A 16,149-nucleotide genomic window follows, 5' to 3' on the forward strand; every position below is an offset into this window, starting at 1 on the left:
GTAGGGCAAACCTGTGTTTCTTAATGAAATCTCAATCTCCCTGAATAGCATAATGGACACATTCTCCAGTTCTCAACTACTCTGTCTTCCCCTCAGCTGTTAGCTTGCTGTTTCAGTGAATTCTACAGTTTATCCACTCCTGTTTTGAAGTCCTATTTTGATGCAGTATCTGACCATTTAAAAAAAATACTTCTCAGTGTAGTGGTTCTGTTTACTTCCACTCATACTCAAATTGTATATGTAGACCATAACTGTGGGCATGTTTTGAAGTTCAATCTGATTTGGTATTCTTTTCTTTAATCAACTGCTTCTGTAGAAAGAATGATTTTCCACAACAGCAAGTAGACTTGTTGGCTGTAAGCCATAAGCAGGACCTTAGTTTATTTACAATTACAGTATCAGATGAAAATAATGTAAGAAGTTGGAATGTGTTCTATCGCTTGAGACTCTTCCATCGTGTTTAACATTTTTCAAGACTTTTGGTCTTGACACATCAGTGTAAGCATACGAGAGCAAAGAAGACAGAAAAATGTTTTCCCTTTTCATAACAGATACATTAGGTGCAAAAAATCTATTTGAAGAAAATGGCTTTTGCAATCAACATCTGCTTGTACTTAAAATTGCTTAGATGCTACACTGTCTGATTTGCATCTGACTACTTAACTGGGTGTAGAGTCCCAGCTGTCAGGCTGGGTGGCTCTTGAAAGAGTTTCAAGCTTTCCAGAATATTGACGTTGTTTCACAGTCAAAAGTTGTTACTGATTTTTATTCAAAGAGGAAAAATATTTAATATTGCAATGTCTCAATATTTGGTGAATATTTGATTTTACAACAGGAATTTTCATCTTCCTTTTTGTAGTTGGCTGTGAGTTGAATGAAAGGCTCTTTTACAAAAATAATTTTAAGGCTATAAACTGGTCCCTCTTAATAAAAACAGGAGTTTTTGTATGGAGAGCCTTGTTAAAAAGAAAGCTGCTAGGAACCTGTCCTTTTCAAAGACTTTGTTCTGTCAAACCACTTCAGACATACATCTTAAAGGGAGAACACTGTAACTATGTTGAGGTTATTTCCTCCTCCAGGTACTTAGCTGGGTTTAAGTCTCTGTCTTGAAGCTTGTTCTCTTCTGCAAAGTGAGAAGTGATTTCATTTATTAATAAAGAAAAAAGATAACGTGTGTTGAGACAAAAATGAAGCAGTTTTTTTATTGAAGTATGATGATAGAAGGTGGTCTTGAAGTAATTGATCTGTTACATTCCATATACATCTCTTGTGCATTTTTAGGCCTGGAAGAAATTGCAAAAGAAAAAGAGAAGTCAAAAAAGATGGAAGGCATGCATATCAAAGAAGAAGAATTTGAGACTGAAGAAAAATTACACTGTTTAAATATAACTCACTGTGAGCAAAAAGAAGATTTGAAAGAAAAGGACAACACTAATTTGTTTTTACAAAAGCCTGGGTCATTTTCAAAACTGAGCAAACTGTTGGAGGTAGCAAAAATGCCACCTGAGTCAGATGTTATGTCCCCAAAGCCTAATGGCAGCGCAGCAAATGGCTGCACGTTGTCCTATCCAAGTAACTCAAAGACCTCCCTCTGTAGCCTTCAGCCCTCTGGATCACAAAGCACCCTTGAGAAGCCTGATTCCAATAATCTTTTCAGCCCTAATGCAAGTGGAACAGGAAAGTTTTACAATTCTCCGCTAATTCCAAACGATCAGTTGTTGAAGACTCTTACTGAGAAGAGCAGACAGTGGTTCAGCCTTCTACCGAGAACACCCTGTGATGACATGTCTGTTACCCACATAGATACACCAGCTACTACAACTTCACTTACTCCTCAGTCCCATCCACCATCAAAGTCACCTTCACCTGTTCCATCACCTCTTCTGAGCTCCACCTCTGCACAGAGTCCCATGGGATTAAGTCCTTTTGCATTGTCACCACTGCAGGTAAATGCAGGAACTTTTGAGCGGTCTGAATTTGCTGTGTGTATTTGGGCAGAATTTCTGTTCAGAGAAATTATTTCTCAGAAATGCTGTCATTCTGTCTGCATATTTTTAATTATTTTTTTCTGTTCATAAATGTTAATAACTAATTCCATATTACAGATGTTTTATAATGCTAGAAGTTTTTTGACACCCCTCCCCAAAAAAAAAAAATTAAGGTAAAATTAGGTAAGCCAACATACAATATTTTGTATGTATATTTGAGGAATTTAATTTGGTTTTTAAGAGGTTGACCACTGGTATTAAATGAAAAGACAGCAAACAAATTCCTTTAAAAGGAATTAAAGGTATTAAAAAAGCTTGAAGCATTTAAAAGCTGTTATTTGGGAGGCTTTAACAGGGCCCTAATAAGGAGTGCAACATGTCAATGTTAGGCTTGTTTTTCTTAAACTAATGAAAGACCTAAGTAAAGGCTTTGTTCATGTCTGGTTATTGTTTCACAAATAGCATCCTAATCATAATTCAGCTTTCTTTGTAGTAATGGATAGTGGTAATTGTGATTGTGTTAACAATCTGTTCTATGTAGCAGATGAAGACTGGGCTACCTATAATGGGACTTCAGTTTTGTGGATGGCCTACAGGAGTTCTTACTTCAAATGTTCCATTTTCATCGCCTTTACCTGCACTTGGATCTGGGCTGGGATTATCAGAAGTTAATGGTAACTCATTCTTGGCATCAAGTGCTCCTGCAAGTAAGAGTGAATCACCAGCACTACAGACTGACAAAACTGCTTCTGCCCCTTCTACAGCTGTTGAAGTAGCCAAGCCAGCAGATTATCCTAACCCAAAACCTATACCAGAAGGTAAGTATGGTACAGCAGGAAGAGGGAACTATGTGAAGGAGAATTCCTACAGTGCTGCTGCAATGTGAACTTTTTGATAATAATTTTCCTTTGTAATTTAACTAGGTGATTTTTCTAGCTGATTGTATGTGATGCCTAAAAAATGCCTTCCCAAGTATTCATGTGCTTGTCTTGATTTAGAAATGCAGTATGGGTGGTGGAGAATTACTGATCCAGAGGACCTAAAATCTTTGCTTAAAGTGCTGCATCTCAGGGGAATAAGAGAAAAGGCCTTACAAAAGCAAATACAGAAACACATGGATTACATCACTCTGGCCTGCATCAAAAACAAGGATGGTATGTAATTGATAATTGTTAAATGTGGTGTTGGGGCATAAGAGATGACTGGCATAGAGCTCTTTGAGGTGACTTTAGATACACAGTTAGAGTAGTGGCTGGAGAAAGAAGGTAAAGATCTCCTTGTCTGTAGTTACCTTTCACCAGCCTTGTTCTGGAAGGTTGCAGGATTGGAGGAATCCTGTCTAATACAAGTTGCTGTAGTGGTTTAAGTGTTGGTAACCTTTTCAAGCTCTTTCAGCTCTGTAACCCTTAAGCTCAGCTTCTCCTTGCCCTTCTTGCCTTGAAATTGCAAGTTTTACAACCTGCAGAATTTGTTCTCCATATTGGGTATCCTAAGAGTAGTGTGCTTTTACAACAGTTCCTCAGCTTTGGACTGGAGTGACAGGTAAATCAGTTTGAATTTACCTGGAAGTTGCAATACTAATTAAAATAATAAAAATGTGATTCTCAAATACAGTTGCAATTATTGATATCAATGAAAATGAAGATAACCAGGTAACTCGAGATGTTGTGGAAAACTGGTCAGTAGAAGAACAAGCAATGGAGATGGATCTCGCTATTCTTCAGCAGGTGGAAGATCTAGAGAGGAGAGTTGCATCAGCTAGCTTACAAGTTAAGGTAAAACCAACTTTTAGTAAAATGTCTCTTTGAAGTAATTGGTAAGAATTTGAAGTAGATAGTAGCCAGTCCTTTTGTTGTTGGTAAGTGCTTTCTTATTCCAGCTCGAATTGTCTGCAAATAAAACAACTCTGCTGTAGCAGTGTCGTGGATATTATTTGTGTTTGAAACGTTCTGTTGCTGTTAAATCTTCAGCTGAAGATTCTCGGAATGGCAGTTTCTGGAGACTGTCTTGGACAGTGTGTAGCTCCCTGCACAATTCTTAATCTTCTGTGAACACAATGATTTTATTGCTTATAACTTGCTTGGTTACAGTGGGGTTTGGCAGAGTTCTGTCGAGTTTGGGTAATGGTTGCTGTTCATGCTTTCAGAATAGCCTTTGCTTGAGTATTGTGAGTCTGAAAGAGTTAAGAATTTACTGGTCACCACTACAGCTTGGAGTTTTTCCAGGGTGGGGGTAAGGATATCAGCTTGCATGTGCTTGGTTATAGCACAGATGTAGGATTTGGCATCTAGTCTGTTCTGGGGCAATGCTTTTCTGTGTGACAAATCAATACTGTCTCCTGAACCTGTTGGACAGACAAACCTTTTCTGATGTTTTGACCATTAGAACAGGACACTTCAAAAGGAGATCAGAATGCAGACTGTTGCAGAGAGGTCCCTTCAGAAAGTCTGGTAATGCTTGTGTTTTTTGATTAATTATTTTAGTTCTCTGGATGTTTTGGAAACTGTCTCTACAGATGGATTACAAGTAACCAAGATCTACTGGGAACAGCGCTTCAGTTGCTTAGATTGATTCCATAGAGCAGTTCCTCTGTGTGCACACTCGGTTAACAGCAAGCAATAAATGCACAAACCTTTCTATTAACATAGGGTTGGCTGTGTCCTGAACCTGCTTCAGAGAGAGACGACTTGGTATATCGTGAACATAAGTCACTTACTAGATTGCACAAGAAGCACGATGGCGATTGTGCTGGAGGCGGAGAAGGCAGTGCCAGCTCTCTAGAGCGGAGGAGTGACAACCCTCTAGATATAGCTGTCACCAGGCTCGCTGACTTGGAGCGGAACATAGAGCGAAGGTATCTGAAGAGCCCCTTAAGTACCACCATTCAGATCAAACTGGATAATGTGGGCACAGTTACTGTCCCTGCTCCTGCACCATCCATTAGTGGTGATGGTGACGGGTAGGTTATTGAGATTAACTTGAAAAATTATTGTGCTTCTTTGCTAATTGGAGCCTATTTTCTTATTGCCTGTTATCTTTGTACTTTCTTGTATGTCTGTGATCCACACGGATCATGTTATTCTGCATGGTGCTTTGTCAAGATATTTTTTTTGTTACGTTTGTTGATAATCTTGCAAAGTTATCTTACATTTAACTGGTTGTGACTAAGCTTTGAGGCACGTAGCCACAGTCTGTGCACTACATGAAATTTAGTTGCTTAAGCCTTATACTTATTGGCTGTGTACGTTTTGTCATTGCTTGGCTTTCAATGTGACAATGATTGTTCCACGTGTAAACATAAGCAAATGTGGATGTGACCTACTTAATTTCTTTGTATTTCAATGCAGAACTGAAGAGGATATTGCTCCAGGGCTAAGGGTATGGAGAAGGGCATTGTCAGAAGCACGCAGTGCTGCACAGGTTGCTCTGTGCATTCAGCAGCTGCAGAAATCAATAGCATGGGAAAAATCTATTATGAAAGTTGTAAGTGGTTTTAATTATTTTTTTAAAATATATAACTAAACGTATAACTAAACTATTTTTGCTGTCTCCTGTTTGCCCACTTGATGCATTTTTAAGATACCATGGTCAATAATGGATTTATTTCTACAGCATGTAAAACTTCATGCAGTTAACCTGTATATTATGCACATGTAAATATAAGTCTGATGGAGAAGATTGTTCCTTGCTTGCCAAAGTGAGCTTCCTGAACTTTCTAAGATAAAAAGCCCCTATAACTTTTTTGTTTTTTTTTTAAACATGGTAATTACTCATTGTGGTTAACATTTAGGTTAAAAAAAAGAGTAATTTCTGTCTCCATCTGACGGAAGATGCTCTTATCTGATGGAATAGTTCTGATCTCATCTGTGGCATAAGCCTTACAGAGGTTCTTTATCCCATATCCCAGTTAAGAACTTCATTTGTCAGAAAGCTGGGATGCTCTAAATGTGTGGCTGCTTTGCAAGCACACTTCTCACAACTGAAGGTGCAAACTGGGCAGATGTGGGAGCAAATAGGCTGAAATCCCTGTCTCCTTGTTTGCTTAAGCAGTAGTAGATCTGTGTAAACTGTGAATACAAAGAAGGCCTTCAGAATGCATGTGTCAACATTCGCATGGACTTTTGAACCTCAAAGTTATGAAAACAAAACTACTGCTACAGCAGTAGTGCTGAAGTATAGCCAGTGCTATGTAATGGGTGGCAAAAAGTGATTCTTCTATTAGTGGTCTTTTCCCTGACCTTTTTTTTTTTTTTTTTTTTAAATTTCTGCCAGTCCTATATAGATTCTAATTACATTTGGACAATTAAAAATAATGTAAGTGAAACTGTAGTGTAAGGCTGTATGTTTGAGTTTGTATAGCTATAAGTTTAAAAGTGTGTCTTCAAAGAAAACAAATCTTATGATTTCAGTAGGAGCACCTGAAAAAGCATTTTGAATGTTTCAAGGGTCAGAATTTTATTATTATTAAAAAAAAAGTACATTTTCAATTTGATTGGAATGTTCTGTGTATTTAATTACATAGTAAGTATAAGCGTTTGGTGAAAATGTGGAGGCCTTTAAGCTTCTGGAAGAAAAGTCCAGATGTGTGTTTTGCTTTACTGAATTTGGCATAGGTGAAGAAAAGATTTCTGAGACAGTGTGTGTGGGCCAAGTGATTTTGATGAGTCTAAGATACCTTTACTTCTTATCAACATTAATGTAATGTAGAAAGTAACCCCAGTTTTGTGTGCTGTAGGACACAAATGTCTTGCAGTCAGTTGCTGTTCAAATGTTTTCCCAAAGGTAGCCTTTAGATTAGTTCCTCACATCGTGCCTATACATTCTTTTAAAAATGTGATTGTTGGTAGACTGGTTGTGGAAAAACAGAAGCAGAATAATTTTGAGAGTGAATTTGTGTTTGGAGGGGAAGGGTAACTTAGGTACCACTCCCACATTTCAAGTGTAACAAAAGGAATTAAATCCATTTTTCATGTTACAGTACTGCCAGATTTGCCGAAAGGGAGACAATGAGGAATTGCTGCTCCTTTGTGATGGCTGCGATAAAGGCTGCCATACCTACTGCCACAGACCCAAGATCACGACCATACCAGATGGTGACTGGTTTTGCCCTGCTTGTATAGCAAAGGTAACAATAACCACAGAGGTGAAGTGACTTAGAGTGACTACATGCTTCTTTCAGTGACAGCAGTGGTCTCTATATGTTCTTTCTTTGGCTGCCACCAAATCATGGAATCATAGAATTGCTTCAGTTGCAGAAGACCATTAAGATCATCAAGTCCAACCATCAACCCAGCACTGCCAGATCACCACTGAACCGTATCCCATAGCACCATGTCTACACACCTTTGAAACCCCTCCAGGGAGGGGGACTCCACCACTGCCTTGGGAAGCCTGAGCCAGGCATGGACAACCCTTCTGGGGAAGAAATTGTTACTCATGTCCAACCTAAATCTCCCCTGGTGTGACTTGAGGCCATTTCCTCTTGTCCTGTTGCTTGTTCCTTAGGAGAAGAGATCAACACCCACCTTGCCTCAGCCTCCTTTCAGGGAGTTGTAGAGAGCCTGGTGCTTTCCCCTGAGCCTCCTTTTCTCCAGGCTGAAAGACCCCAATTCCCTCAGCTGCTCCTCACAAATCTCTGGAGCCTTCACCTTTGTTGGTCTTGTTCACACCTTCTCCAGCACTTCCACGTGTTGCTTGTAGTGAGGGGGCTGAACTGAACCTAGTATTCACAGTGCAGCCTCACCAGTGCCAAGTACAGGGGGACAATCCCTTCTCTGGTCCTGCTGGCCACACCATTGCTGATCTGAGCCAGGATGCTGGTTGCCTTCTTGGCCACCTGGGCAGGCTGTTGACTTTTTAAAAGCTCTTTTCTGGTTTTCCATGTCTTGGAAATATCACAGTTGTTTGAAAATGAACACACTATTGCAGCTGTGGTAATATCAGTCTTCTAGGAATAGGCAAGCCTGCTTTGTCAGGAGGTGCTTTTTTATCAATATGAAGGTTGGGTGCTTTTATATTGTCACAAGTTGAGAACCTAAATCACTAAAACCAGGAATTTCTAGAGCCTTACGTCCCCTTAGAGAAGAGGAAAAAGTAAATAACTCTGGTAATAAATACTTAAATTCTTTGATACTTCTGTTTGTTTGATCTTCATTGCTGTCTGACAGCAATAACAGGATTCTGGAGTGTCTTGGTTATTGCTTATTTCAGTTCCTTCTATTGTAGGCAAGTGGTCAAACTCTAAAAATAAAGAAACTTCAAATCAAAGGGAAAAGAAATAATGAACAGAAGAGAAGCAGGAAATTGGCAGGAGATACAGAGGATGAAGACTCTGCAACTACAAGCGCCGCCTTAAAAAGAGGAAAACCAGACCCTAAAAAAAGAAAAATGGATGAAAATGTTTCTGTAAGCCAGTTAAAGCAAGAAAATTTCACTGCTGTTAAGAAACCAAGAAGAGATGACTCCAAGGACTTGGCTATGTGCAGGTAAAGACAAATTCTAAGGTTGGGTAAGCATTGTTGAAAAAAGTAGCATCAGATTATTTGTTATCTCTGTTCTGGGGAACAGTGTCCTTTGTCACATTTCCCATAAAGGCTGTGATAATTTGGGTGCATGTATAAGGATTTACTGTGTGCATACTGGGAGTAACTCCTGTATTTGGTGATGAAGCCCAAGAGGAAAGTACCCAGTGTTAGAACATGGTCTGTGAAGTCTCTTCCAGGCCCTTCCAAGTTACAGAGGGCACAGAATAAAATGCTTTCCTTTTACGAAGAGAATAGGTTGGCAGTATGTGCTGGATTTATGGAGCAGTGAAAAACTTGTGTGAATATGTGAAGAGCTTAAAAATACTGATTGAAAACCTTCTTTTATTCAGCATGATCCTCTCAGAATTGGAAACTCATGAAGATGCCTGGCCTTTCTTACTTCCTGTAAACTTGAAACTTGTTCCTGGTTATAAGAAAGTTATTAAAAAACCTATGGACTTTTCCACCATTAGAGACAAGCTAAGTAGTGGACAGTAAGTAAACCTATTATAAATTTTATTTTACATTTTGAAAACACTTAAATATTGAAATACATTATATTAAAAAAAAAAATCAGTTAAGCTCTTTTGACCTGCCTGCTCTGGCCCCTCTGATTACTTTTACAGTCAAAATGAAAATTCTTAACTGTATCCTTTTGTCTTTGCCCTTTTTAAGTGAAGTAGTCAGGTAGGAGAACATCAGGTCAGATGCGTAAAATCAGTCAATAGGAAATCTTTTTTCCTTCTCATCTTTTCTCACTGAGGTCTTAGTGTAAGCGAGAACCAGCTGTGTGGGCTTCAAGCTAAATGATGTAGCTGCAGAGTGAATTGGTACTCTAGTGGGAAGCCAGGTAACATTCCAGTAGTAGTGGTTACTAATTTTACAATCCTAGAATTAGACTGCATAACTTCTTAGAAAGGAGAAAGACATTATGTGCCTCTGTTCCCATTCCCTCTTTGTTACATCCCTGTGCTCTAATGACTCCCCACAGCCAAAGAGAATGTTGTCATCCACAAAGACTGACCCTCTTCAGTGTCCGTCAGCTCCACACAAAGCAAGTTTCTTAGGATAGCTCAAGGGCCTGTTTAACCTCTTCAGGCTTTTTCTCCCATGAACATGAGATTTAAATGCTCCACGCATGCTCACTGGTATCAGTAGTCTTGTAACTTGTCTTAGCTTTCCAGTATTCTCAGGAATTATTATTTGGGCTGTGAATTTTCAGGATACTATGAAAAGTACTATCAAAGGGAATGTTTCAGGATTGATCTGGGCAGGGTTTTTTTTGTATCTGATTGTTCCGCTCTTAGGTAAATGCAGCTGTACTCCACACCTGTTTTGAAAGAAGTCGAGCCCAAGAATAGCTGAATAAATACAAAATAGCTATACATTGTAACTAGAAAGCTATCCAAGGGAGCAGGGAAGTTAATTCAAAAACAGTTTGTTTTCCAGTACAGGCTTTAAATTTTGCCTTGCAGAGTGTTTTGAGGAAAATAACAAGTACAATGAGGAGAGAGTATTTCCTTCCACTGATGTTAATTTTCCTGCTAATATTTAAATTAGAACTAAAAAATGAGAAGCATAATTGACATGTAAAGCATTTACTGAATATTCTATGCCTGGTTGTAAATTGCTTGAGGTTAATGTACCTGAAGGGTGGTTGTAGCCAGGTGAAGGTTGGTTTCTTCTCCCAGGCAACCAGCAACAAAACAAGAGGACACAGTCTCAAGCTGCACCAGGGGAAGTTTAGGCTTGATCTTAGAAAGAAGTTCTTCCCAGAAAGAGAGATTGCCCACTGGAATGTGCTGCCCAGGGAGGTGGTGGGGTCAACGTCCCTGGAAGTGTTTAAGAAAAGCCTGGATGAGGCACTTAGTGCCATGGTCTGGTTGATTAGATAGGGTTGGGTGATGAGTTGGACTTGATGATCTTGGAGATCTCTTCCAACCTGGTTGATTCTGTGTGATTCTGTAATGCAGTTCTTTCTGATGTAGTTAAAAGTTGTTTTTGTTTTTTTTTTTCCCCTTTGAATTTTCCATGTTCCAAAAATCATTCACCTTTTTCTTCTTTCAGGTACCCTAACCTTGAAGCGTTTTCGCTAGATGTCAGGCTTGTTTTTGACAACTGTGAAACCTTTAATGAAGATGATTCTGACATAGGCAGGGCTGGCCACAACATGAGGAAGTATTTTGAAAAAAAATGGACAGAGATTTTTAAAGTGAGCTGAAGTTACCAGAACTCTTTTTCTTTGTCGTCTTCTTTTGTTTTGTTTTTTCCATTAAATGAGGACTGATAAGACCAGCAATGTGAACTGTATTTACATGGAAGTGCAAGGCACACGCGTAACTAATGACTGTTTTGTTTCCTTTAAAATATCACAGAGTTGTGATACTAGTTCTAAAGGCTTCACTCCTACAGCAACCATGGCCCCTTGGTTATTGGTTTGTGTGTTTTAACAAACTAATTTAGGTAGAACAGGGAAGCACACCCAAAGAATTTCAAAGAAAGGGGTGTTATAGTGCAATAGCAATTTAAAATATATCAAAACGCACTGAATATTCAACCACCAGAGCTCTACTCGGGGAAATGGTTCTCTTTTCCCTTTCAATAAATATCTATTTTTCATTTTTTTACTTTGTAGTTTATTTTTTAGTGAATGTATTTAATTTTATGAATTATTTATGATTATACAGCATTCAGAATCTTCGTTTTCTGTGAAAAGGAAGAATTAGAAAAATTGCTTTAAATCTTGAAAAAATACAACAAGGAATGTTTTAAAATATAAAACAAAGCCAAGTAAAACTGTTTACACTGATGTGCTGTGAAAGCACTAAAAATTAAACTTTACTGTAGAGTTACAAGTACATTTATATATATGTTGCTGCATCACTTGTGTAGTTAAATTGTATTTCAAGGCAGTGAAGAAAAATTGAGACCTGTATATACTGTTCATTATTGTTTATATTAAGTCTTGTTTTAAATATGTATGATGTGTACATATTGTTTGCAGACATTATTGTTTATGCCTTAGGAGGGCGGTAGCATTTTATTTTAGTCTTAAGGTAATAGAGCTCTATGGCTTGTACAGTAATTATCCTCTACCAACACTGTGGAGTCTCCTTAATCTTGGTAGTGCCTGCCTTTAAAACAGGGTGTAGGGGATATTAGTTTTCCATTTTTCTATTTTGTTATATAATTTCAAGCCACCATGGCCTCAAATCCAAGTATAATCATTTGTATCCATGTGGAATAAAGTTGTGACAATTTCTTACGCACACAGTATTTTTTCATAGAAACATTTCTCTCCATTTGCCTTGCCACAGAAATAACAGGAAAAAAAAAGAAAGAAAAAAAAAAGACATTTGTAACCACTGTGTTTTATCTACTGTGTGTTGTGGTGGCCTGTCGGGGCAGATAGATCAGAATTTTTTTGTACTAATGTAAGAGTACTTGAAGTTTTATTTAAAAGAAATGTTGTGGAAAGGTAGCATTCTTTTTCTTTTCCTTTTTTTAGGAGTGTTATTTTTCACTAGTATGTGTGGCACGGAATACAAATAAAAGACTGTTTTGCAAACCAGATTTTCTTGGCGATTTTTAATGCTTCAGATCCTGTGCATGCAGGATTTTTTTTTTAATAATGAGAGTCTTGCATTTAACATTCAGTTCTTCCCATGATGCATCTAATTCTCCTGACTTTTATTGGGTGCTCAAAGAGAGGCAGTCAGTTCAATGCCTGTCTGAGCGTGAGGGTATGTGACACTAGCTGAGGCCTTCAGGTGCCACACTGGGCTGCCCAGTCTCTGACCTGTTTCTGCCAGTCCTGTTTACTGCTGTTACAGTGTGAGTGTCTGTATTTCTGCCATGCAAGGTTTTGCCCTGGTTTTTGGTCTGTGGAAAAGCTTGAGTCATACTTCCCTGCTCTGAGTGAAGAAAACAGACATTGCAAATTAACATTGTGGAACCCCAATACCTGTAGCTCCCATACAGAGTAACATTTTTGGGTGGTGGGGGAACATGTGGGGTTTTGCTTCTAAGCTAGGCCTGCCATGTTTGTGACTTAGAGCCTCATTTTATATACTCCGTTGCCATGATAAATGTCTCTGCTGAGAAAGAACAGTCAGTACCTAGGTTTTAGTAAACTTTTTGTTTCTGTGGCCACTCCAGAACATCTTGTTCAATAATAGTTTTCTTTTCTAAAGTCCTGATAGAATAATTTGCCATCTAGCAGAAAGAAATCATGCTTGTGTGTTTTGCATTCTGGCATGAGCTCTACCACTGAATGCTTCACATCTTTCCTTTCTGTCACCTTTTTGAAGACTTCAAAAGGGTCTGCTGACATGTTCCAGAGATGGGAGGATGAATTAGTGTGATGAACAGAAGACAGTAGGCTTGTAAGTTGTAAGTATGCTTAGATGATTGGGAAGTTCTTGGATGCAAACCAGTTAATGCTTTTCCTGCCATATTAGGTGTAATGCTAGTTTTCTGAAGAGCCAGGACACTTGCAGCCACGTTTCCTGCATAGCGGCAATTTTTCAGCATGTATCTCAACTCAGCTGAGCAGCTGGGACAGTTGAGACTGCAAGAGCTGCTATATCTGAGACAGTGAGATGAGCATCACCTATCTTAGCCTGACACTACCCACTTGTTGCTCTGGTCACTAGCAGTCAGTGTCTTCATTGCTATTTCAGTAGAATGAAATTTCCAGGAATTACTGTATTTGAATGGCAAGCTTGAATCATAGGCATGCCATTGTGTACCTCTATAGAAAAGAGCAGGGATTTAACCACTTGAAAAACATGCTTAACATTTATTCTTTGCTAACTTTCTCTCCAGCTGATGGTTGCTATTTTCTTAAGAGGAAAGGATTTCCAGTGTGCTGTCTTCTTTTCTGAGCAAAGTATGTTTGCCTTAGTACAGAGAATTTACTGACAAGCTGTCAAACTTTTATTTTAAAGCACTGTTAATGCTACACAGTGAAGAATGTTCTGGCTGTGAGTGTGGGTTCTCTTGTCTCTTGGCATCTCTCTGAAAACATTTGGATGATATACAAGCAGATGAAAATCAAAAGTCGTAATTGCTTTGAACAAAATAAGCATCATAAAAAGAGGTGTAAAGCTTCTTTTCATCTTTTTATATGATTTCTGTAGTTTTCTAATGACAGTTAGAAGGGTAAAGGTACTGTGTTAACTCTGAATGGGCACAGACTTACAAGTTTATATGTGCTGAACGAGTGTTATTTTTGTTTGTTACAGAGATTTCTATTGTGTTGTCCAAACTACCATCATTGCTAGAACTGGTAGTATCCGTATTTCTGGGAATGTTACAGATTTGCAATGTCTTATTACGGTCTTACTTAGCAAGTAATTTAAAGTTTCCCATTCAAAAAATATTATGGAATGGTCTTTTAATACTGGTGTGGTCTTCACAATCCACACAGTTCAGGTGTTGTGGTATTCACAAATAAGGTGTCTGCCCAGTTAGGAAGTCTCTAACAATTGATCAAGTTCTGTTAAGGTGTTTAGTAACCTGTAATCTTATGGATTGCTAAATCAGTGCAGCACTTGTGAAAGAAACTGAATTCTAGCCACCACCTAGGATTAGGAACAATTAACAGGCACTGAATGAAATGGCACACAGTCAAGGAACACGTGCTATAAATAAAGCAAGGGAGGATTGTACAGATTCCAACATAAATGGCAATGTTTCCTGGGCCATAACTGATTGCAAGGAAGTGACTGTTTGCCTCAAAAAAATGTAAGTGATATGATAAACCATTTATTCTGCATAAATTTCTGTGTATATATCTGGGTGTGAAAATGGCAATGATGTAAATTTCCTGACCGATGCTGGGGCGGGGGAGTTTTGTTTGAAATGCCTTCAGTGATGCTGCTCTTCGTAGGTAACTCACACATTCATTCACACATTATTCACTGGCTGGAGGGTGGGAGGCCAGACCTAAGCTTCTGCAGGGCGACATGCTGGCGGCAGCCTGGGAAGTGGCAGGGAAAGGCAGTCAAGGTCCTCCCGTTTCATCAGCTGAGACAGCAGTCCTGCAGCTCTGGCAGAGGCAGCCGTTACTCTCAGAAATACCTCGTCTGGAAGCATCTGGTCCTGTTGTAGCTTGCACGATCCAGAGTTCATCAGTTCTGAAGAGACATCAGCATCCATGCCGAAGCTCCGAGGAAGCTCTTCGCAAGCTCTCTTCCTGCAGCGCATTGCCCTCGGACAGGCACCGAAACCGCCTTTAGCCCGCCTGCCAACGACGGCGCCATCGCACCTGAGTAGGTACCATGCTTGCGGGTGTAATGGACCCAGACCACCGGATCTGAAGGGTTTCGGGCAAGAGCTGCGGCACAGTCAGGGTAAAAGCAGCATCCGTTCCGGCGTTGACTTGCTGCCGGACACGAGGCAGCGAGGAGTCGGTTAACGGAGCAACGCTGCCTCTCCTTTCGCCTTGCGCGCCGCGGCCCACAGCAGGGGCAGCCGCCCGGGCTGCACCACGCTGAGCAGCGAGGGGAGGCTGCTGGGAGACTCGCGCCTGCGCATTGGCCTGGAGGCGGGGTGGCGCCGGAGGAGTGCTCCGCAGAGGGAGAGGGTAGCGGCTGTGTGCTCAGGCGGGGGTCGCGGGTGGGTGGCGGCTGGGTCTGTCTGTAGGCGGCTACGTGTCGCTGCCGTGCCCGAGAGAGGCGGCTTGCTGGAGACCCTGCGGGCCGCCGGTCTCTGCCGCCGCCGTTGCGGAAGCGCTGCGGTGCCTTTCGAACCGCCGAGGCGGGGCCCTGCCGAGTGTTTACCTGAAGGCGCCATTGGAGAGTGGGGTGAGGTACCGGTCATCCTTGGAGCCCTTTGCTGCAGTCTTAAGTGGTGATAGACTGTGGGCGACGATAGCAAAGGGGTGCTCAGCAGTGCCTGGAACTGCTGTAATTTCTGAGAGCAGCCTCTGGCAGGTTAGGAAAAAACTGTAACTGCTGGAGAAAATTATTTGGTTACGAAGAACGCTCTGCTTATAAATGGTCTGTGTGTGCCGTGCTCCCCAACCAGTCTGCAAACTGTTGATACCGAAACCTCTTATTCCTGGTTCTGCTTTTCTGTTGTGAGCGCCTGAAAATCTAACGAAGACATTAAGGTCACTTAGTGCCAGGCAAGATTGTGGAGCAGATCATCTTGGGGGCAATCACACAGCACCTGCGGGCTGGCCAAGGGATCAGGCCCAGCCAACATGCATTTAGGAAGGGCAGGTCCTGCCTGACCAACCTGATCTCCTTCTATGCTCAGGTGACAGCCTGGTGGATGTGGGGCCGGCTGTGGATGTAGTCTGTCTGGACTTCAGTAAGGCCTTTGATGCTGTCCCCTACAGCAAACTCCTGGCCAAGCTGTCAGCCTGTGGCTTGGACAGCAGCACTCTGCGCTGGGTTAGGAACTGGCTGGAGGGCCGAGCCCAGAGAGTGGTGGTGAATGGTGCCACATCCAGCTGGCAGCCAATCACTAGTGGTGTCCCCCAGGGATCAGTGTTGAGCCCAATCCTGTTCAGTATCTTTACTGATGATCTGGATGAGGGGATTGAGTCAATCATCAGTAAGTTTGCAGATGACACCAAGCTGGGAGCAGGTGTTGATCTGTTAGAAGGTAGAAGGGCTCTGCAGAGG

The 16,149-nt window shown here is 40.7% G+C and overlaps 1 protein-coding gene across 1 annotated transcript in view; it reads left to right on the forward strand.

Annotated features, from left to right (window-relative positions):
• The window catches only part of BAZ2B (bromodomain adjacent to zinc finger domain 2B), an 86,879-nt gene extending 76,070 nt beyond the window's left edge, over window positions 1-10,809 (forward strand). The window contains exons 27-36 of the mRNA XM_054381379.1: window positions 1,282-1,946; window positions 2,533-2,806; window positions 2,987-3,142; window positions 3,603-3,763; window positions 4,637-4,947; window positions 5,336-5,471; window positions 6,967-7,113; window positions 8,214-8,473; window positions 8,863-9,006; window positions 10,580-10,809. Of these exons, the coding sequence (XP_054237354.1) occupies window positions 1,282-1,946; window positions 2,533-2,806; window positions 2,987-3,142; window positions 3,603-3,763; window positions 4,637-4,947; window positions 5,336-5,471; window positions 6,967-7,113; window positions 8,214-8,473; window positions 8,863-9,006; window positions 10,580-10,733 (2,408 nt within the window). The 3' untranslated portion in view covers window positions 10,734-10,809. The remainder of the gene's footprint in view (window positions 1-1,281; window positions 1,947-2,532; window positions 2,807-2,986; window positions 3,143-3,602; window positions 3,764-4,636; window positions 4,948-5,335; window positions 5,472-6,966; window positions 7,114-8,213; window positions 8,474-8,862; window positions 9,007-10,579) is intronic.
• Window positions 10,810-16,149: the final 5,340 nt, after the last annotated feature.

The sequence above is a fragment of the Indicator indicator genome, chromosome 5 (assembly GCF_027791375.1).
Source record: "Indicator indicator isolate 239-I01 chromosome 5, UM_Iind_1.1, whole genome shotgun sequence".
In the NCBI taxonomy this organism is placed as follows: domain Eukaryota; kingdom Metazoa; phylum Chordata; class Aves; order Piciformes; family Indicatoridae; genus Indicator; species Indicator indicator.